This window comes from Prionailurus viverrinus, chromosome B4 (genome assembly GCF_022837055.1).
Source record: "Prionailurus viverrinus isolate Anna chromosome B4, UM_Priviv_1.0, whole genome shotgun sequence".
In the NCBI taxonomy this organism is placed as follows: Eukaryota; Metazoa; Chordata; class Mammalia; order Carnivora; family Felidae; genus Prionailurus; species Prionailurus viverrinus.
In genome coordinates this window covers 8,360,258-8,381,565 of record NC_062567.1, presented here as the reverse complement: position 1 = coordinate 8,381,565, position 21,308 = coordinate 8,360,258, and the positions used below count along the sequence as shown (strand labels likewise).

Sequence of the window (21,308 nt, the reverse complement as noted above, 5' to 3'; positions counted from 1 at the left end):
CCTTCTGACTGCAAGAATGAGTGGACTGTGGGGGTGCCTGGATGGCTCAGTTGGCTGACTCTTGGTTTCGATTCATGTCATGATCCCAGGGTCATGGAATCAAGCCCAGCGTCAGGCTCTGCACTGAGCGTGGAGCCTGCTTAAGATTCTCATTCTCTCATTCTCTCTCTCTCTCTCTCCCTCCCTCCTGCCCTCCGCCTGTCCCTCCCCTGTTCTCTATTAAAAAAAAAAAAAATGAGTTCATTGTGAGCACACTGTGAACATGTTCTAAAGAGAGGCTTGGCTTGGTTTTGGTGTGAGCCATTTGGCAGAAGGCAGGACTGTGTGTGTAAGGTCTTAGTCCCTTTCAGCTATCGTAACAGAATGCCATAGGCTGGGTGGCTTATAAACAATAGAAACTTACTTCTCGCAGTCCTGGAGACTGGAAGTCCATGACAAGGTCGTGGGCAGACTCTCGGGGTCTGGTGAGAGTCCACTTCCTGCTTCACAGATGGCCGCCTTCCTGCTGTGCCCTCGAGAGCTGGAAGGGCCACAGAGCCCCCCAGGGTAGGTCTCTTTTACAAGAGACCTAATCCCCTACGAGGGCCTTCCTCCCATGACCTAATCCCTTCCCAACGGCCCCACCTCCTAGTACCACCACATGGAAGGTTAGGTTTCAACATAAAACTGGGTGGGGAGGAGACAAAAACATCCAGTCTATAGCAAACAGTTTTTATTTTATATCGTGAAGTACCTGAGAAGCCAAGGTTCTTGTGTCCTACCCCAACCAGGGAGCATCAGCCACACTTGGATATAGTTTTAGCTCTTTCTTCCCACGTGTATAAGCAGCCCACCAGATGTCTGTTGAACAAGGTCTCCTGTGAGCACCAGCACCTGACCCCCTGCAGCCAGAGTACACGTTCAGAGGTGTGGATGAGGGCAGAGATGAGATCGGGACCATAACCCCAGGAACGCCCTTCACCCGCCCCGCACCAACAACAACCTAATGCAAATAATCAGACACCCACAGCACTCAACAAAGACCACCACCCCCTATATCCAGAGCAGATACCCAAACTGTGCACAGTGGGTCCACCAGCCCAGCTGGTAAAATAATGAAATATCTTCAACCAATCAGTAAATAACCACAGCCTGACCGTAGCCCCCACAGCTGACCTCCGGGGCGTCTCTTGAGATTTCCTCACCCCCTCCAGGGACCCACTACCCAAGACCCATCCAGACAATTCTTATGGCCTTCCTTACGACACTCTTCCAGACCTTTCAAATTCTCTACTAGGAAGACATGTTGCTTTTATACTTTTTTTTTGAAGTTTTTAAGGTACCAATCAAACACTAAGAATAAAAACAACATGCACCTGAGTAGAGCCAGTTAAACTATACTATGAAACTTCAGTTTTTGTTGACGTTTCCTGAGTCAAGGTTGACATACAGCCCAACTTCTACGGGAACACTGCCCAAAAGATGATACCTAGGTTTCAAAGAGTGTATGTGATACTAACATTTATGAGAAAGGACTATTTTTAAAGCTATAATCCTCATAACATAATAATACATTGTATTTGTATAAGGCCTTACCACACATGCCTTATCTCATTTGGGACTTAACAACAGATCTGTAATGTAAGCAGGTGTAATTCAGGTTTAATTATCCATTTAACAAACAAGGTAATCAAGACGTAGAGAGGATAATATCATGATTCCGCGGTTCTCTAGTGACAGGGCTAGGACTCACTCTGATCTCCTGACCCCTAGTTCCTTCAGTGGCTTGCTGGAGTCACCTCATACCCACTCGTAAGAGCCTGATTGGAGAATTCTGCAGTAGGTTGTTAAGCCATGGGTAGCTTGAAACTGTTCCATGTGGGAGTATTTACACCATGGAAATCAGCAATTGTCACAAATCAGAGCCTATCTCCTTGCCATTCTATAATGCATCCACAGAAAGGGAGGTATTTCTTATTAGTTAATATTCTCTATTCCCATCAACCCCACCAACCTGTAAATCATGTGACACAGGAGAAAGCGCACTGAACTTGGGAGTCAGAAGACACTTAAATAACCACCTGCCATTCAGCAGCCTTTTCCCATGAGTCATTAAACCTCTCTGCACCTCCATTTTCTTATCTGTAAAATGAAGGCAGTAACTGCTGCCCACGGACCACGAAGGTAAAAACATTTTGCCAACTGTAAAACACCACACAGCTGTGAAAAACAATATGGCGGTACTTCCAAAACTTCAACACAGAGTTACCACACGATCCAGCAATGTTACTTCTGGGTACACACCCAAAAGAATTGAAAGCAGGGACTTGAAGAGATATGTGTACCCCCACGTGCATGCAGCACTACTGATGGGAGCCAAAAGGTGGAAATAACTCCAACTGTCTACCGCCAGATGAATGAATACACACAATGGGGTACAGACACACAATGGAATATTATTCTGCCTTAAAAAGCAAGGGAGGAAAAACCTTTAAGGTTCCAGTTACAGCACCAAATCCAATTCAGTGTGAAGGCAATTACAGTGATGTGTGCTGTGGTCATGAAAGACAGAGAGGTCCTCCCAAAAAGTAGACATGTCAGGGCATTTACCCCCCTGCTCACCCCATTACAGAGGTCCCAGTATGCTGTCACCCCAGACTTTGGCCATCAAAAAGGCTCAAATGGAGAGGTCAAGACAGAGGATATCGCCCAATCTGGACATCTGCTTCCCAACTGTCACTGACATCCTAAGACCTGGGAAATTAAACATTTGAGACCTTCTCCCACACCCCATCCAACAATCCCCCCAAAGAGATTTTTAAATAAGCTGTTACACATGTCCATGTGGTATATACACATATATGCTGCCATTTCTTAAATATTCTGCCACCAAAATTAACTCAGTGCATATTGATTTTATTAAGTTTAATGTTTTGAGAGAGAGAGAGAGAGAGAGAGAGAGAGCAGGAGGGGCACAGAGAGAGGGAAAGAGAGAGAACCCCAAGCAGGCTCCACACTGCCAGCACAGAGCCCAACGCGGGGCTTGAACTCACGAACTGTGATATCATGACCTGAGCCCAAACCAAGAGTCAGATGCTTAACCGACTGAGCCACCCAGGCGCCCTATTACATATCGATTTTAAACTACTCAACTCCGTGATGTGTTGTCATACTGCAAATAAATTACTTAAGTCCTCAAATCAAAACGTGTTTTCAGTAAGAAACAAAGCCCACACACTGAAGCAGTTCTCAGAAAGGAAAAACACATTTAAGCCAAAGCGGGGCCACAGCCGCGCCGAAGCCTATGTGTTGTTTGGGAAGAAGACAGAAGCTGCCGCTGGAAAGCTGTTGCACAAGCTGATGCAGATAGGGACAGGCTAAAACACAACACAAGACGAGACCCAGCTCAGGGTGCAGGGAGAGGTGCAGAGACCAGGCTGATAAGATAACCAGAGGAAGGAAAGAGCCTGTGATATCCAGCAAACTAGGTCACTCCAGTACCCGAGCTGGCCCGGAGGACGTTCCTGGCTGGGTCTCTTGGTTAATGCCAGCACTCTATGAACTCATCACCCTCCTTTGGGAAGCAAATGTTGAATGGCTCCATGGACCCTCCAACTTCGTGCACACAGCCTCTGAGGAGCACTGTTCTGGGGCTAATGAGAGGGAATGAGCACTTACCAAGACAGATCCATAGGCCATGCCCTGCACTAAGTGGTTTTCATGCACCTTCATGTAATCCTCACGACAGCCCTGGGACTATGTGCTGGTCTTATCCCATTTTACGGGAGAGGACAGGAGTCTGAGAATGGCCAAACAATTTGCCCAAAACCAGATGGCTAGGAAGCAGAGGACCAAGATCTGCACTCGTGGCCCAGTGACCTCAGAGCCTACCTACTTAGCTACTCACTACTGTGCTGTGCAAAACAACCAGCAATTGTTCTTCCTGACTGATGGAAGACTTGTTGGTAGTTTCTTAAATCAACTTGGGACGGGGGAGAGGAGTAGGTCAAGTATGCACCATTGTGCATATTCGCAACAAGAGCTTCCAAAAATCAATTTCCAACAGATACGGACATGTTCCTCCCCAAGGTACCCAGAATTGCCACTGGCAGTCCCCCTCAACCACAGCTGCTGATGGCGACCAGAGCTGATGACAGCTACCGTTTACTTAATCCCAATTATGTGCCAGGCACCTCATGTACATCACTGAATCCTTACAAGTATCCCACAAGGCAACAACGTCCAACTCCATGTTAACTCGGGAAGATTAAGGAACCTCTCCAGAGGCGTACAGCTAGGAACGGCTGGGCTGGAGTCACCCTTCCATTATGGCTCATGGCCTCCCCCTGCCTCCCCTACCTGGCCTCACCAAGGATGCTGTTTTAAAAGCTGATCCTCGGGGTGCCTGGGTGGCTCAGTCGGTTGAGCATCTGACTTCGGCTCAGATCATGATCTCACAGTCCATGAGTTCGAGCCCCGCGTCGGGCTCTGTGCTGACAGCTCAGAGCCTGGAGCCTGCTTCAGATTCTGTGTCTCCCTCTCTCTGACCCTCCCCCGTTCATGCTCTTTCTCTATCTCAAAAATAAATACTTTTAAAAATAAATAAATAAATAAATAAATAAATAAGTAAGTAAGTAAGTAAGTAAGTAAGTAAGTAAGTAATAAAAGCTGATCCTCAAGATTTGGTGTTATCCAAAAGACAGAATCCCTCGGTTTCTGAATCCTTCTGAAATAACTAGGAAAAATAGCACAAGACACATAACTGATCACTGGAGATGTGGAAGGAACTTGGTGTGCCATCACACAAACTTGGCCTGTGCCATCCATTTGAAGGTTACCTTTGGTCTGAATGGAGCCCGAATAATACATATACTGCATAATAAACATCTTTTTAATCAAGCAGGATCTAATGAAAGCTAGCCCAGGGAAAAAGTGGTTTCCTGCACCAGAGAAAGTCAAAGGGACACAAGCAACATGAACTGAGAAAGATCAGGACAGCATCTTTCCCAGAGCCCACAGATCCTCCCCTTTTAGCTACATATGCATTGCGCTGACCATCTTGGGCCAGAAAAGAAACTTAAGGCAACTGACCAGGATACCAGTCTTCCTGCTGGTCACCCAGAAGCAGTTCCTTCTTCAATTAAAAATATGGGTCCTCAGGGGGGTCTGGCTCCCTGACGATTCCTGTGAAATGGGAGGCATGAGGGTGGAGGTCTGCCACTGTGAGTGCAAGCTGATCAGAAATGTGACAATCCCCCACTGGATCAATGCCTAAGCCGTCCCAGAGGAGAGAGGAGGAGAAGGAAAGAGATTGAAAGGGATTAAGGAGATTTATTTGGGGAAAGGAAAGATTAAAGGGATTTATGGAGACCCAGCCAAAGAAAAATTCAACAAATTAACCCCTAAAATCCTCCCCTGAGGGGACACAAATGTCCACCTACCAAGCCTAATTATTGTCCATTCAGTGGCCAAGTTCAAACCAGAAAGTTCTACTTGAGACACAGTCCTTACGAGCCCCTCTGGAATGAGCTCTCTGCCCAAAGGAGCAATTTCCCAAATCCCACTACACTAATCAATAAGGACACTAGCGTTGTTACCTTTTTTCCAATCAAGAAAAATGTCTGGCTTTTCCCCTCCAAATATAAAACATCCTGCCAAAAAAAGGAGTAGAAAAGAGTCTTGTGTTTATTATTTTTCATGGAATGTTTGGGCTTTAAATGGCCAAATCGAGTGGGAGAGTTATAGTGCATAGGCCCACCTGTGCAGGTGAGCTAGCTCTTCCTACTGATAATTCTACAGCCAACACTCAGCATTTTCCCAGAAAGTTAAGCAGTTCTCCCAGCTGCTAAAATGTCCAGCTTGCCACAATTTTCCCTCTGTGACTGAGGAGGAAGCCCTTCAAAAGCCCTTTCCACACAAACTCAGAGGGAAGGAAACTCATCTGGGGATGCAGGAGTCCCTCACGGGGAGGGCCCAGAAGCCCGAAGGACGTGAGCTTCCCAGAGCAGGCACTCAGAAAACCCTTGGATGAACTGACCCAAACCACCCAATGGCACCATTTTTCCAACCCCATATCCTTGGAGAATCTCATATCCAACCACAGCAATTCCTTTCTGCTTGTCCCTTCCAAAAATATCGAGGACCCAACCACTTCTGACGAGAAGTGGAGCCTGTGTAGCTAAGGTTCCCCCTTCTAAACCACCTCTGTCTCTCACCTGGATCGTTGCAATGGCCTCCAAGCTGGTCCCCCCCATCTCTGCCCTCGAGACCCCAGACGGTCCTCAACACGGCACACAGATCACTCTGTGATGGAAACATCTAAGTCACTTCAAGGTGCTCCTCTGCTCAAAACCCTCCAATGTCCCCCATTTCTCTCAGAGCAAAAGCAAAGTTTCTACTATGGCCTGCAAAGGCCCTTTGAGGAATCCAATCTCCTCACCTCCATGCCTCTCTTACCTCAGCTCCCGCTTCCTTCCCCCAACCACCAACTTCCAGCCACACGGACCTCTCTGAACACTGGACAAGCTCCCCGGCAAGCCCTCAGCCCTCGCTGTTCCCTCTGATGGGAACATTCTGCCTTCAGCCGTCCCACGTTAGCTTCTTAGTGAGGCCATCCCTGGCTACTCAGCCTCACTCAGCCATCATTATGGCTCCTTGCTGGGGCACCTGAGGCAGCTGGGTGGCTCAGTCCGTTAAACGTTAAGCGTCCGACTTCGGCTCAGGTCATGATCTCACGGTCCGGGAGTTCAGCCCACATCGGGCTCTGTGCTGATGGCTCAGAGCCTGGAACCTGCTTCGGATTCTGTGTCTCCCTCTCTCTCTGCCCCTCCCCCACTTGTGCTCTGTCTCTCTATCAAAAATGAATAAGCATTTAAAGTTCTAAATAAATAAATAAAACCCTTCCTTGGTTGGCTTTTTTCCCTCACATGTGTACTACGCATCACACTCTACATTTTACTTACTTACCTTTTTCACTCCCAGGCCCCCTCACCAGAAGGTAAGTTCTGAGAGGGCAGGCATTTTTCGTTATTGTTGTTTGCAGCGATGTGCCACCACCCCCCACACACAGAGCCCAGACTAGATCAGATGCTCAACAGAGATCTTTAAGCAAATGAGCGGCTGAATGTATATCCTTCCTCACAACAAAACAGAGCTGAGAAATACAAACTCCTAGTGAACACAGCAGCTGGGACACCCTCAGGGAGAAATCTAGGGACTTCCAACTCTGTTTCCCTCTTGCTAATATTCTTCCAAATGCTTCTCCCAGACTCTAAAATTCTGAGTAATCCCAGAATAAATACTACAAAATCAGCCAAATACACAAACCACCTGAAGCCGCTTTGCCTTTCTACCCCTCCCCCGCAACACACACATCCCAAAAAAGAACCATTGAATGTGGTTCCCACTGGGGCTTTCAGATAAGTCAATCACCTGTGTCCTCAACAGGTGTATTTACTGAGCAATTTCAGAATAAGGAATGTAAGTATGATACTAGTGGGAAAAGACAGTGGTTGCCCCACGGAAATTTCTATTTATACTCTTCCTAAAGCAGCACCCAGCAGTCACTCGTTTGATGGAAAAGGGAACACGCTATGCTATTGACATGAAGTGGGATAAGGCTTCCTGTCCTGAGCTGTTTTCACTTTGCTATGAGCCTGGGCATAAAAATGTCGCTCCAAACAGAAATGAGTTGCACTAGCCATGCAGGAAGGCTCGTAAAGAACCACGCAAGTACCTTCCTGGTTCAGGTGAGCCATATAATCTCAGGGTTGGAAGGGCACTTGAAAACCATCTTGTCTTCCCTGCCCCTGTGACTTTAGAGACAAGGAAGCTGAGACAGGGAGAGAGTGGTGTGGACAAATGACCAAGCAGTCCACAGGCCACACAACCTATTAGTGGCTGAGCCATACCTGAAAGCCAGGCTCCAATCCTCCATGATGGCCAGTTCCAGCCCCCTACAGACAGCAATCACTTCACCGTAAAATGTTCAGTCTATAAGAAAAGCATGTATTCACACCCTGCAGAGATGAAGATCTATTTTCTAGGACAGGCCATTTCCTATACTCCAGAGGAAAGGAGGAAATTGGGACAATCATTCTGTATCATGCCAAGGACTCAGACCTTCTCTGTCCAGATGGCTTCCATGGCATCAAAATTACAGAAGTGATTTCCATGAGTCTGGGGTACTTCCTGGACACCACACCAAAGATTTCTTGCCATCCATATACTTCTCCGAATGGCACAGCATCATTTTTTTCACTTCAGAAGTCGTTGAAGGACATCTCCGCTAGAGATGGTCTGGAGGGTCTCAGCAAATGCACTGACAGAAATGCTCACTATCCCTGATTTGCTGTTACACAACATTTATTTGCTCCCAGTGTGCCAAGGACCTGAAAACACATCTCTGATTCATAAATAGTGCTTAGGTCTTCCATCTCAGGTTCTGGAGTTCCTTTCAAAGGAAGCTACAGGCAGCCCACGAGTTGCAGGTTTTTCCTGAGGCCTGACTCAGAGGCACATCAGCTAACCCAGGCCCAAATCCCAAAGGCAGGGCCCTTCACCCAGGCCGTCCCTGGCTTCCCTAATCTCTTTCCCACCCTCCTGAGCCAGTCTTCACTCCCATTTGGCCCCCAGTCCCCATCAAGGCCCCTCTGACCACATGAACTAAATGGCTTGACCCTTTGGCTTCAACAGTAAGTGTTCTACTCCGCACAGAAAATTACCTGAATCAGGCAGCCAGGTATCGGATTACAAAGTTTGGCCAAATGTGTTCCTCTGGCCTTTACATCGCTTTATTTTAAAGCATTTTAACACTCTAAGATGACAGTCTGGCTCCTGCCAGGGCTTTCCTGCCTTAGGATCTTGAAGACATATGGGGAAGGTGCGACAAACAAAATGACTGGAGCTGTAGAATACCTTGGAAATGAATCCCAACCGTGATCAGTGATGCCTCCGACTGACAGTAGGTTTCATTACAAACAGGAGAGGGGTCCAGACTCAACATCTACACAGACAGGACTGGAAGCAACCTCCCTATTTAGACTCAGGCCAAGGTCACTGGAGCTGGCCCAGCATGAAACAGGCATCCTAAAACTTCACATGACTGCTAGAAAGTCCAAAGAGACAAAATAATGCTGATTATCCAAGAGCTTTGAAATGTTACTGTATTTAGATAACAGGTTACCCCATAATTATGTTTTCCTTGCATTAATACTAAAGCTAGCTTTCCAAATACTGAAGTTAAATCAAATTATTAGTAAACACTTGCTGTTACATAACCCACAAAGTGACTCAATGCCATAGTGATTGTAATGAGTTATTCTGCCTAGGTTCCACACTTAATACCTAGCTCATGCTTGGCAAGTCACTTAATCGTTCTGTTGCCTCAGTTTTCCCATCTGCCAATTGGGGATAATACCAAATACCTACCTTATAAGGTTATTATGAGGGTAAAATACATGTAAGACACTTAGAATAATACCTAATACACAGTATTCATTTAAGAAAGTCACTTACGATGACTACTATTATGTCATTGAACAAAAACATCTTGACCATTTTCTTATTTGTGTTAGACTCTTCTAGAACCCACGCCTGCACCACAGGCCTCACTGGGAAGCTTCTTTCCAAAGAATTATTTCCAAGGCAGGAGGCAAGGCTTTGGGGCCCCAATAGAAACCCATGCCCAAGTTCACCGGGCACCTGACCACAGTCCAAGAGACTGTTCCACAGCAGCTCCACTGGTCTCTCTGGCACCAGAAGGCAAACCCCCATCCTTCACGGAGGAAAAACCACCCACAGTCACCCCCCCAAACAGCGCCTGCTACAGCAGGAGCCACTCAATAAAGCCACAGCTCACTGAGCTTCAGCGCCCCCTCCCCCCCCAACACCAGGCTGCTGCAAAGGTGCGGCTGCAGGGCTCTCCTGAAAAGCAGGAGTCAGTTAGGGGGAAATGCCTCTGTCCCCGTGGAGGCTGCGGGCAGGGGGGGCCAGAGCAAGGGGTTCAGGTGGGGATACGCCATGCAAAGGAAGGCATTCCCACATGATGAGACTCCGCGCTCTGGCGTCCCCTCATCTGCAGCCACATAACCGGTCTCAGGATGACAAGCAAGGGCATGCTTCTGGTTTCTCCATAACCTGAGCATCTCCGTGTCCAAACTCCAAATCCCAATAAGCCTCAGTAGCAATTTTCAAAAGTTCTGACCAAAACTCACCCCTTAACTGGCCAGGCTGAGAGAAGCAGTCCCAAGCCCCTCCTTACGAAAAAGTCTAAGTCCTTTCTGTTTTCATCCCAACAAAGACAGACCATCTGTACCCACAGGTGCCCTCCCTAACGTGCAGCACAGCAGCTGGGAGACCCTATTCTCGGCCTCGCCAGAGTGCTTTCCTGGGAATCAGAAGCAAGGCTGGGAATGCTGCCTTCACAACTTCGATCTGGGGGGCCCACTGCAAAGGTGAGGGCGAGGGCAAATGACTGAGCAACGGTGGGGCACCCTAAGGAGGGGGCAGGAGACCACCTGGGTTTGAAAAATGTGGTTCTGGAAAGCAAACCAACCACAAAAGCAAGTAAAGGGGGGGGCGGGAGGAAGGAAAGAAGGAAGAACACAGTGGTTTATCTCACCTAACACCTCCTCTTTCTCTTCCCAGCCTAATCAACACCTCCATGAACCCCTGCAAAATGTTCCGTTCATATAGCACATGTGTGTGTGAGAGAATATATATACTGACAGATACTGATCATCAACAGATACGGATCACATGAGGGGAGAACATAACTTGAACTTCAGACTCACCCCAGCAGTGCCTGATTCTCTTTCACTATCAGCCTCCTTACCTATTCTGAGGCGCTTCAAAAACAAAACAAACAAAAACCAACTCCTGGGCAGAAAGGGAACAGCAGCTGAACTGAGCAGCACATGCTTGGAGCATTCCCGCCATGGACTTCAGAGTATTTCTGCTTTCTTGAGCCACAGCCACCAGCACTGGACTACAGAACAGCCCTGGAGAGAAATCGCCTGTAGGGAGACACTCACAGACCCTCCCTGGAGCCACGCACCCCAGCGTGTGCAGTTGAGTCTCTGTGAAATGGACAGACGCTCAGGTAAGGCTCTGCCCACACGTGACCCAGAACACTGCGAAATTCTTCCCTTCCATAATCGCGTGGCATCCAAAGTCTTGCCTACACCTAGTACGTGCAGATGTCGATTCCGTAAGAACACATGATGGAAGGACAGAAATGGGAATGGCCAAAGCCCCATTTTCTCGTGACCACATCTCTCCTCTCCACGGTGCGCCCACACACACGGTGAGTAAACGCACACGACCGGTAGGTAAACGTTAATATCCACCATGCTCAGCCCACAGTCACGCGTGGGGAGAAAGAAGTCGAGAGGGCGGCGGTGTCAGGGGAAGTGGAAAGTCGCCTGCCGGGGACTGTCCTCCCCAAAGCTCGGAGCTCCTCCCGCCCCCGCCCGGGAGCGGTGCCCACCCGCGCCCTGGGGACGCAGACCCACGCGTTGGACACGCGGGGGGCTCCGCGGAGCCGAGAACCGGACAATGAGGACGCGGCCACCAGCCTGTTCCTGCCGCGGTGGCAGTGGCGGTGGCGGCAGGAGCCGCCTGTGCACCCGTGGCCGCTGGCACCTCCACCCTTTTCTCCCCGAGCCCCACTTACGTCCCGAGGGTCTCCTTGAACTCGAAAATTTTCTTAATGTCTTCAGCTTGCTTTTTCCAGGAGGAGCTGCTCTCGCCGTTCTCCCGGGCCATGGCAGACGAGGACGGCGTGTGCGGAGGGCGGCGAGGCGGCTCGGCCGGGCGCGTGGGGCCGGGGTGGGCGCGCTGAGGAGGGGGCGCCCGGCGACCGGGGCGCAGGGGGCGGCGGCGAGCCTGTCCGGGAGGGCTGGGGCGCGCGCGTGGGGATGCTCGGCGCGGGAGCCGGAGACTTTGTGCTGCGGCAAGAGCTTCCTCTTCTGCAGTTTCCTCTTTCACTCTCGCCGCCGCCGCGGTCCCTCCCTGGCTCTTATTTCTGCTGGTCTCGGGCACAGACTTCCTGCCGCCGCCGCCGCTCGCCTAGCTCCTTTGCAGCCGGCTGCCAGCCTCACTTTCTGCTACTTTCTTGCCTCCCTTCTCCTCCCTCCCCGCCGCCCGCCCTGCTCCCTCCTCCTCCTCCCCCTCCTCCTCCTCCCGCGGGCTCCCCGCCCTCCCCGCGCGCCCCGGCCGCCTCCCGCCTCCCCGCCTCCGGCGCGCTGCCGCCTTCGGGGATGTCCTGCTCCCCGGGAGCGCCGTGCCCCGGGCGCGGGGCACCGCCGTGGGCTGGCGGCCTCGCGCGCCCTGGAGCCCCGGAGAGGGCAGGTGCAGGGGACCCGGGCAGGTGCAGGGTGCCGGGGAGCGCGCGAGAGGACTCCAGCCCCTTGGGGAGCTTTATTAATTCTGCAGTCAAGTCCCAGGGGCACGAGGGCTTTCCTCCCTGGCGGCGGGAGGGGGCGCCTCTGCGTAGCGCTCCGCAGCGGCGCGGTGGGGGCGGGAGTGCGTGGCCGCCCGGATCCCCGGCGCCGAGGGCGGGGGCGCTTTCCCCGCGCGCCGGGGGCCGCGGCGGGTGCGTCCCCGGGCAGCGCGGGGCTGGCGGGCGGGGGCCGGTTGTTATGGCGACGGGAGGCGGCGGTGGGGATGCGTGTGGCGGTGGGCGTTGACTCGCGGCCCGCAGCGCCGGCCCGCTTCTGGCGCTCCCGGAGCCTGCCGGTCCCTCCCGACTAGGCGACTGGAGCTAATTCGCATTGCACCAAAATCGGCGCTCGCGTCAAATTCTGGCCGGGGGAGGGGGCCTCGTGGCGAAGAGAAAGCCTGGGAGCCTCGGGGCCGGGGATGCGCAGGACGCGCCAGGCGCCGCCTCGTGTTCCCTTAGAGAGCCAGACTCCAGGAGTTACCGAGCGCCCGGGCTGCGGGTGGATTCGGGGACCGCCCGGCGCGGGCTCTGTGCTCCCCGCGGGCTGCCCCGGCCCCCGGGCTGGAACTGCCAGCGGGTCTGGGCCGGCCTGGCTGGCCTGCGCTCCTCTTTGGCCCCTCCTGGCTTCTCCCTTTCTCCTCCCGCCGAAACCCAGAGACTTAGTGTAAAGTGAACGTGTGCCCCACACCCTCCTGGAGCGGAGGGCTGCCCTCCTAGCCCTACCTGCGGCGGGCCTAGTAGGGTACCCTGAGGTGGGGCTTGTCCCTCGAAACATCTTTTCCTACTGGCTGAGAAACGAACTCAAGAGTTCCCTCTGGCCTCCCATCTCCGAGATTCTCTTCTAACTGCCCACCCTTCTCCCATGTCCACCTGTCAGCGGGGGAGCCGCGTGCGTATCCCCGTCCCCGACCTGAAGGGACTACCTCTTCTTCCAGAAAATCCAGGTTATCGCTCCCGTAGGGCCCCTCAGCTGAGTTGTGTAAACAGCCTTGTCTCTTGATTGTTGACACCTGCCCCATTTCCCCAGGACTGTTCCAATTTCACTTTAAGGGTGGGGGGGGGGGGTGTACTCCCTGAAAAGGAAACTTAATCCAGCACCTTCTTCCTGGGTCTGACAGGGTGGATGCAGGCCCAGGACTCTCCCAGAAGCCATCAGGACCCCGCCAGCCCTTCACTCCTACTCTGACCCGGAGGAGGTCAGAAGATACCCTGGCTTTCCCCATCCCTCCACACCTCCATGCTGGTTTCCTGTCTTTCTGGGGCTGTTAGCTCCAGGCTCTCCAGGCTGGGGACAGCAAATTTGGTCTCGCTTGACTGTTAGAAACACAGATTAAAGGGACAAACACAACTTCCGGGACAGACTTCCAAGGAAACAAGAAGATGGGGCATATAACCAAAACGCAAGGCAAACAGCACCTCTTTCAACAAGAACTGGATTTGAGCAACTAGAATATCTTTTATTTCCGTCAAATGTTCAGTAATATGAAGAGTTGGACCCGGGCATTACCTTCCCATGCTCTACTGTGAGCATTTTCTCTTCTTTCCCTCCTTCCCTTCCACTCTCCTTCTTCTTACTCAGTTCTTTATTCTCTGTTTCACCCTTGCTCCTTGCCTAAGGATCAGCCTCCAGAGCTCTTGAAAACCATTCTCAGTCTCTGCTCTTGTCCCCAAAACTAAAGAAATGCTGATGTTCTCTCTCTTTCTCCCTATGGAAAAGAGGCTGCTGTCCAGAAGGAGCAAAAGTGAAGGGAAAGAAAGCAGGGAGTATGGCACATGGCTCTGTGGCCGTGACTTTCTCTACCAGCCTGTTAGGTCTATGAGGTCAAGGAACACGCTGCCTTTTGCACCACTGTATGCCCAGCACCTAGCATGGTAACTTACACCTAGTAACTGATGGATGAATGGGTGTTGGGGTGGATAAAGAAAACGAATTAGGACAGCTATTTGACATTTGTTGTACTGGTCGAAAGGCTATTGAGAATTTTCTTTCTCTTCCAAACTTCGTAATGATGTTCATTCAGCATTATCAAGTCATAGTCAGCTGGACCAGATCCCAGAGAAAAGATGCAGACATTTAATGCGGAACTGAGGAGGCCAGACCCAGAGGAATGGATCCCAAAGGAGGTAGAAATGCCAAAGACAACTTGCGTGGCTTTAGTATGGTCACTTCTCCCTTACTGGACTCCATGTGAAATAAAAGATCTTGATCTGGAAATTGCCATAGAAAACAAAACCCATCATTTCCTAAGAATGGTTATGCCTTAGACTATACACGGCCTAATTCTGTTCACCCGAGGGCCCTCACGTGGACTGTTATCCAGTAACTGACCATTTCCTTCAGCCTGCCGTGTTTTTCTAGAGGAAAAGGTGATGGCTGCCAGGCTCATCATTCTATCCCACTTCCACGGTTAATCAGTTATTATCTATCCTTCAAAATCTCTCTGTTCCCCCCAACAATTCCACTCTAGAAAGCCCTGCCACATATTCTGGATTACTAAAGTTAGGTCCTAAGTCTTTATATTTTCTTAAAGCTCTTATAATTTTCATTAAAGGACCCAAAGAAGAGGTGCTTTTAATAACACATCATTAAAGAGTTACTAATACTGTTCCCATCAAACTTTTCTCCCACCAACCCTCCTGCCAATAGTTCAGATTTGTGTGGCCCAAGTTCAGACCTGGGCAGATGGTGTAAGGGAAATAAAGAACTAGAAATCTAGAAAGCTAGACTTAAGTCCCAGGTCACAAAATCTGTAAAAACACTTGGCCTCTCTGGACATATAAAATACATGTTGTAGCAGGTTTAATAGTATGTAAACTCGGTAATTTTTAGGACTTGTAAATCAATGATTTTTCTTCATTTTATGAAAAGCTCATCAAGAATATCATTAATCTTTGAAAATTTAAGAACCTTTGGTCCAAAAATGTATTGATCAAAAATATTTTATTAGATTAACTCCTATAGATACATTCTATGTGGAAAAACTTAAATCTCAACAAGAAATATTGCAGGGAAAAACATTTCTTTCTTAAAAGGTGGGTGCTATCCTCTCCATCAAATGAATTATTTGACAACACTTTGATGTTAGAGCCTCTTCTCATAAATGCTGCAAAAGTTTTAGTGTCTTAAATTGTGTACTTAGTTCTTAGAAATCGGTAAAAGAGTTACTAGAGTATGTTTTATATACTGATGATTAACCTAAGTCATGGACAGTTTACAGGACAATGACATCTAGGAAAAGCATAACTGAGGAATCACAAAGAAGGGCTTCCTTTGCGAAAAGAAGAGAGGCATAGTCAAGAAGGACTCAATATTATGACCTGGGTCATAAACTGAGTGTGATCCAAGGAAAATTCCAGCTAGCCTGCAAAATGTCTAAGGCCCACTCCTTAACATGAACCTCTTACAAATAGCTGCTCATGGAGGAACTCATCTCGTTCACATGATGAAAAGTCAAGGTGGAACCAGCACAAAATCATTACAAAATTCCTCCAACTAAAACCTAAAACAAAAAAATTGGGGGAGGGGGGCAGAATAGGAAAAACACGTGGCAGTGAAGACTCAACAGCAGAAAAAAAATTGCTATAGAAAAGATAAAGTCTGTGATCAAACATATCATAATTTACAAAAAAAAATACTATAAAACAAAGAAAGATGCATTTGCTCAGGAAAGATAGGGCAAGTCAACAGGAGAAATTAAAACATGAGCTGGAGAGCTCAGGAAGGAAGTAGGAAACAGTAAAACCACCATAGATACACAAGACTGTCTTAGAAACAGCACGAGGGAAATTGCTAAAAACCCTTTTTAGTGAGCTAGAGGACAAATCAAGACTAGTGGGGAAAATAAAATAGAACAAAGATTAGCTAGAAAATTATATGAAACACAAAGGAAGAGCAACATATCCATAAATGGTATCCCTTCTGAAGAAACTGAAATAATGAAACAAAAAATATTTAAAGATGTTATTCAAGAAAACTTTTCAGAAATGAGGAAAGACTTTAATTGACAGACTGAAGGAGCACATCATGTACCAGAAAATGTATGGATGATCGATATGAAGATGTATCCTAGTAAAATTTACCTCTAAAGAAATAATGTTTTGATTTTTGAAAATAATTTATTGTTGGGGCACCTGGGTGGCTCAGCAGGTTAAGCGTCAGACTTCAGCTCAGGCCATGATCTCACAGTTTGTGAGTGTGAGCCCCGCATCAGGCTCTGTGCTGACAGCTCAGCCTGGAGCCTGCTTCAGATTCTGTGTCTCCTCTCTCTCTACCCCTCCCCTGCTCACACTCGGTCTGTCTCTCTCTCAAAAATAAATAAACATTAAAAATAATAATAAATAGGGGCGCCTGGGTGGCTTAGTCGGTTGAGTGTCTGACTTCGGCTCAGGTCTTGATCTCACGGTCCATGAGTTCGAGCCCCACGTCGGGCTCTGTGCTGACAGCTCAGAGCCTGGAGCCTCTTTCAGATTCTGTGTCTCCCTCTCTCTCTGACCCTCCCCCATTCATGCTCTGTCTCTCTCTGTCTCAAAAATAAACGTTAAAAAAATTTTTTTTTAGTAATAATATTTTATTTATTTATTTGTTTGTTTATTGTCAAGTTAACAATTTTCAAAGAAAAAATAATCAAGTGACATACATTGAAGAAAAAAACCATATCAGTCTGTTACAGACTTCTATAGCCACAGCCAGTGATAGAAGACATGTTTACAGTAAAGTTCCTAAGGGAAGTAATTGTCACATAAGAATTTCATGAGCTAACATTTACTGCATTCATATTATGCATCAGCCCTGTTCTAAATGCTTTACCATATTTATTTATTAATCTTCACATCAATTCTATGACGCAGGTAATATCCTTCTCCCCATTTCATAGTGGACCAGACCAAGATTAGAAAGGTTAAATAACACACCCCAGATCACACCACACGAGTGAATAAAACCCAAGCAGCCTGGCTCCAGAACCCTGCTTGTTAACTATGGCATTATCACATAATGGACCTCAGACGAACACTGAGAAGGTATTACTAGAAGGAGGAATGGATGTTGAGCAAGCAAACAGGAGAGATGTCCACTACAATGTAAAAAAGAGAGAGAGAGAATTGATAGTTGTTTAAAACCAAACTAGCAGAATCAAATGGCTGCGGAATCCACAAAAGTATTTTTGTTTTTTCACTTTTTTCAAACCTTTAAGGGACTTTTAAACAAACACACACCTTGGATACTACCTAGTATGGACATAACCTTTATCTTTCTACCTTAGACCCGAGACAAGGGTGAGACCTTGCCTGACATTCTCCTGGACCTGGATTTTGCCTCTTCTACAAGTGACATTGAGTCACAATCTTGTCAGTTCATGTTAGAATTAAGAGTCTATTCTTAACTCACTGAAGTGCATTTGGCAATATGCACAGGTGCATTTATAAAATTAAGTAAACTACAAGCAGTAAATATGCTTCCTCGTCTAAACAAAATGGCACCTCCCCTGATTTTCTACCCAGAATGGAATCTACCGCAGACATTGAAACTTCCTCAGTTTATATTGGAACTAATTCCGCACAACTAAGGGAGGTACATTTGATGATGTACATAAATGCATTTACATAAATGCGTTTACAAAAACTGAGGGCATTGAGTCAATAAATACGCTGTTTCATATAAGCAGAGCTAGACCTAAACACCCAACTACAACAGCTTCAAAAAACTGCCCATAAGGGTTGATTTTCTCCAAAACCTCCTATCTTTTAAAAAATCGTTTCCTCGGGGCGCCTGGGTGGCTCAGTCGGTTAAAGCGTCCGACTTCAGCTCAGGTCACGATCTCGCGGTCCGCGAGTTCGAGCCCCGCGTCGGGCTCTGGGCTGATGGCTCAGAGCCTGGAACCTACTTCCGATTCTGTGTCTCCCTCTCTCTCTGCCCCTCCCCCGTTCATGCTGTGTCTCTCTCTGTCTCAAAAATAAATAAACGTTAAAAAAAAAAAATCGTTTCCTCTAAAGATCATTGTCAAAAGATGGGAGCCTGATTGTACAATATTTTCTTCCTTTTAGCTATTTGAACGACAAACATGTTTGAAATATAACAGTTACTTAAATAGTGTTGAAAAAAGAAAGGAATCAACCTTTAAAAATGTCTTCCAATACTTGGTAAATTTTCAGTTCTCGTATATCTGGGAGCATTGGGACAATGAATTATAACACCTTATAGCGGGTTGACCTTAATTACATCTATAAATTATTTGGAGTGTGTTATTTTCTCGGTGAGATGTTTGTTGAGCTTGTACTTTGAAATAAGACACTTTGGATAGAAAAATTAAGCACAGTTCCTACCCACAAGATGTTCAGCATCTATTAAGACATGTAAACAGATAGCAAGAATAAAATGTGATTAAGGCCATCATGGAAGTTTGCACAGTGACTAGTGCGGAAGCACAGAATAGAGAGGATCCACCTTCCTGAAGATGTCAAAAGAAGCTTCACAGAAAGGAACTTTTGAACTGGGTCTGGAAGGATCTGGAAGAATCTGCCAAGCAGAGAAGGAACAGTGCAGATTTCAAGCAGAAGAAGCAGCACATTTTAAGGTATGAAAATCAAAGAAAGTTGTATCCATCTGAAAAGCCTGGTGTCCATCCCAGAATCGTAGTGACTCATAATGACCAAGTTGGTTTCTCACATCCATCATAAATTGGTTGGGGGCTGACAGAGCAGCCGCCATCTTAAGCTTTGCCAGTTGCTATGATGGAAGGAAATCCAGCCAGGTCTTGAACCGGCAGTTAACTGTCCTGTCCTGGAACTGATACACATCACTTCCACTCCAAGTATTGGCCAGAACTATTGACACAGTCTCTCCCAACCAAAAATGGGCCAGGAAGTGCCATCTTGTCAGGGACCCAGAAGCCCAAAGGAGATTTGGCAAAAGCACTCATGGTTGCCACAAAGGCTGTGCATTCTGGAACTGGTTCTGTGCATATGGGGACACAGTGCAGCAAGCTGAGAGGGGAACACAGACAAAGCTGGAGGAAATCTAAGGACCTGTTTGTGAAAGCCCTAACTTGCTCTTCCTTTGAGCCACCAAATAAATTTTTTAAGTGCTTCAACAAGTATGACAACCAGGGTTGAAAACCTAGCAACACCCCACCCGGCATTTCAGTAATGGCTCTGTCACCCACACAAAGAACACGGGCTTGTGGTGGCTTTTCTAATCCTGGCCAACCACAGCCTTAACCACAATAGAACCCTGTACACCTCTGAAGGAATTCGGGCCAACAGCTCCAGAGAAAATTGCAATATTGCTTCCTGCATTCCTACTTTTGATGTTAATAATAAATTTCAATTTCTAGTCATTAAGGAATCTTGAAGTCTGGGTGAAGTGCTAGGATGTGCCAAAGATGGACTGATTAGCCAGGATTCTAAAATGCAATCTCCCATTGGGGTATCTCTGCAGGTGTTAGTCTCGGGTAGTCAGAAGCAATTCACTGAATCTTAACTCCAATAGAGCTGTGGCCCTGGAATTACGTTACTGATACACCATGCTAGTGACTTTGCAAACAGCTGATGCAGGAAACAAGCCAAGAAGCAACTGGGTGTGTCCATGGGTCTGGCAAGAGTCCTTTGCATGTTCAGTGTTTTTGCCATGGGGCCATAGGGAGACAGCCGAGGGGGTGCAATGAGGGGCTGTCTAAAACAAGACTCTGGTTAAAGACAGCTAGCTTGTGTTCCAACCCTGGTGCACTGAATACAGAGTGCAAACCAGAACAAGGTGTGGTGCAAGATGCAAGAACCCAGTCTCATCTGATGTCTAACACACTCCCTGACTTCAGGCATTTTCCAGTCCTTTCTTCAAATGAGGATAACATATGGGGATGGAGGAGATAACATCTGGAAAGCACTTTGAACTTCTCAGAAGAAAGGCACTAGATAAACATAAGGTAGTCATAGTATGCATCTTTTTCTCTTAATAGCTGTCACATCTGGCTTTTTGTTGTTGTTGCTGCTGCTATTGTTGTTTGTTGTTGTTTGTTGTTGCAATATTGTTGTTGTTGTTGTTTGCCTCAGTTATAAATGAAAGAAAGGCCAAAAAGAAAACGTATCCCCACCAAAAATATATCTACCCACAAGACTTCTACTATTGTTGCATTTTATATTAGATGTAAATAATCTTGGAATGTCACAAGATTATTGTTTCCCCCAGGGGGTTTCTAGCTGAAGGAAATCTATCAATTAACTACATCCTGCCAATACATTATTGCCTGAGAGTGTCTTGGCACTGTGGCATTAACTCTTCGGAACCAAGACTTTAAGAATCTATAACCGGAAACATATCAGTTTTTATATTTAAACTTACAAGTGGAGACAAATATTTGTATAAAAGCAAATGTCTTGCTGCTTAAAGAAAAAAAAAAAGATATGCTCCTTCAAGCTGACAAAGTGTCCCTGTCGGCCACCATGGAGCTATTTCCCCAAGTGTTTCTGAAAACAGGAAAAGGGGAAGGGGAAATAAATATCCAGCCAAAAGTGACAGGTCAAAAAAAATCAGCTAAAGGCTTCTCAGCATTCCTGGTCCAAATGCTTTTTTCCCAGGGCTCACAGAAGGAGGCATCCATGGAATTTACACCTTCAGTGGACATAAACCAGCCCGTGGGATTGCTGGGGTGTTAACTACACCCGTAACAAAATGTAGGCACTCTACCGAGAGCAACCACCTGCCTTAAACAGATGCACTTAGGAAGGAGGTTTACACGGCCGGCCTCGAGAAGAGTCTTTCTGCGGATAAAATGTACATGGGAGCTCAGGGAGGGCTGCTGAAGCCTAGGCCAGGGGAGTCTGAGAAGCAACTCATCTTCTTCTCTCATTCTCCTCCCTGGAGAGGCCAGGCCTCCCAAATCTTAGTCCCCTC

General features: G+C 47.7%; 1 protein-coding gene across 2 annotated transcripts in view; it reads right to left on the bottom strand.

Annotated features, from left to right (window-relative positions):
* CAMK1D (calcium/calmodulin dependent protein kinase ID) overlaps positions 1–21,308 on the bottom strand; it is a 507,758-nt gene that overhangs the window by 421,443 nt on the left and 65,007 nt on the right. Inside the window, exon 1 of one of the 2 annotated variants that reach the window (XM_047865692.1) lies at positions 11,654–12,113. The exons of the other annotated variant lie outside the window; for it this stretch is intronic. Within the exon in view, the coding sequence (XP_047721648.1) occupies positions 11,654–11,745 (92 nt within the window). The 5' untranslated portion in view covers positions 11,746–12,113. Of the gene's footprint in view, positions 1–11,653; positions 12,114–21,308 lie in introns of those variants that run through there. 2 annotated transcript variants of the gene reach the window in all.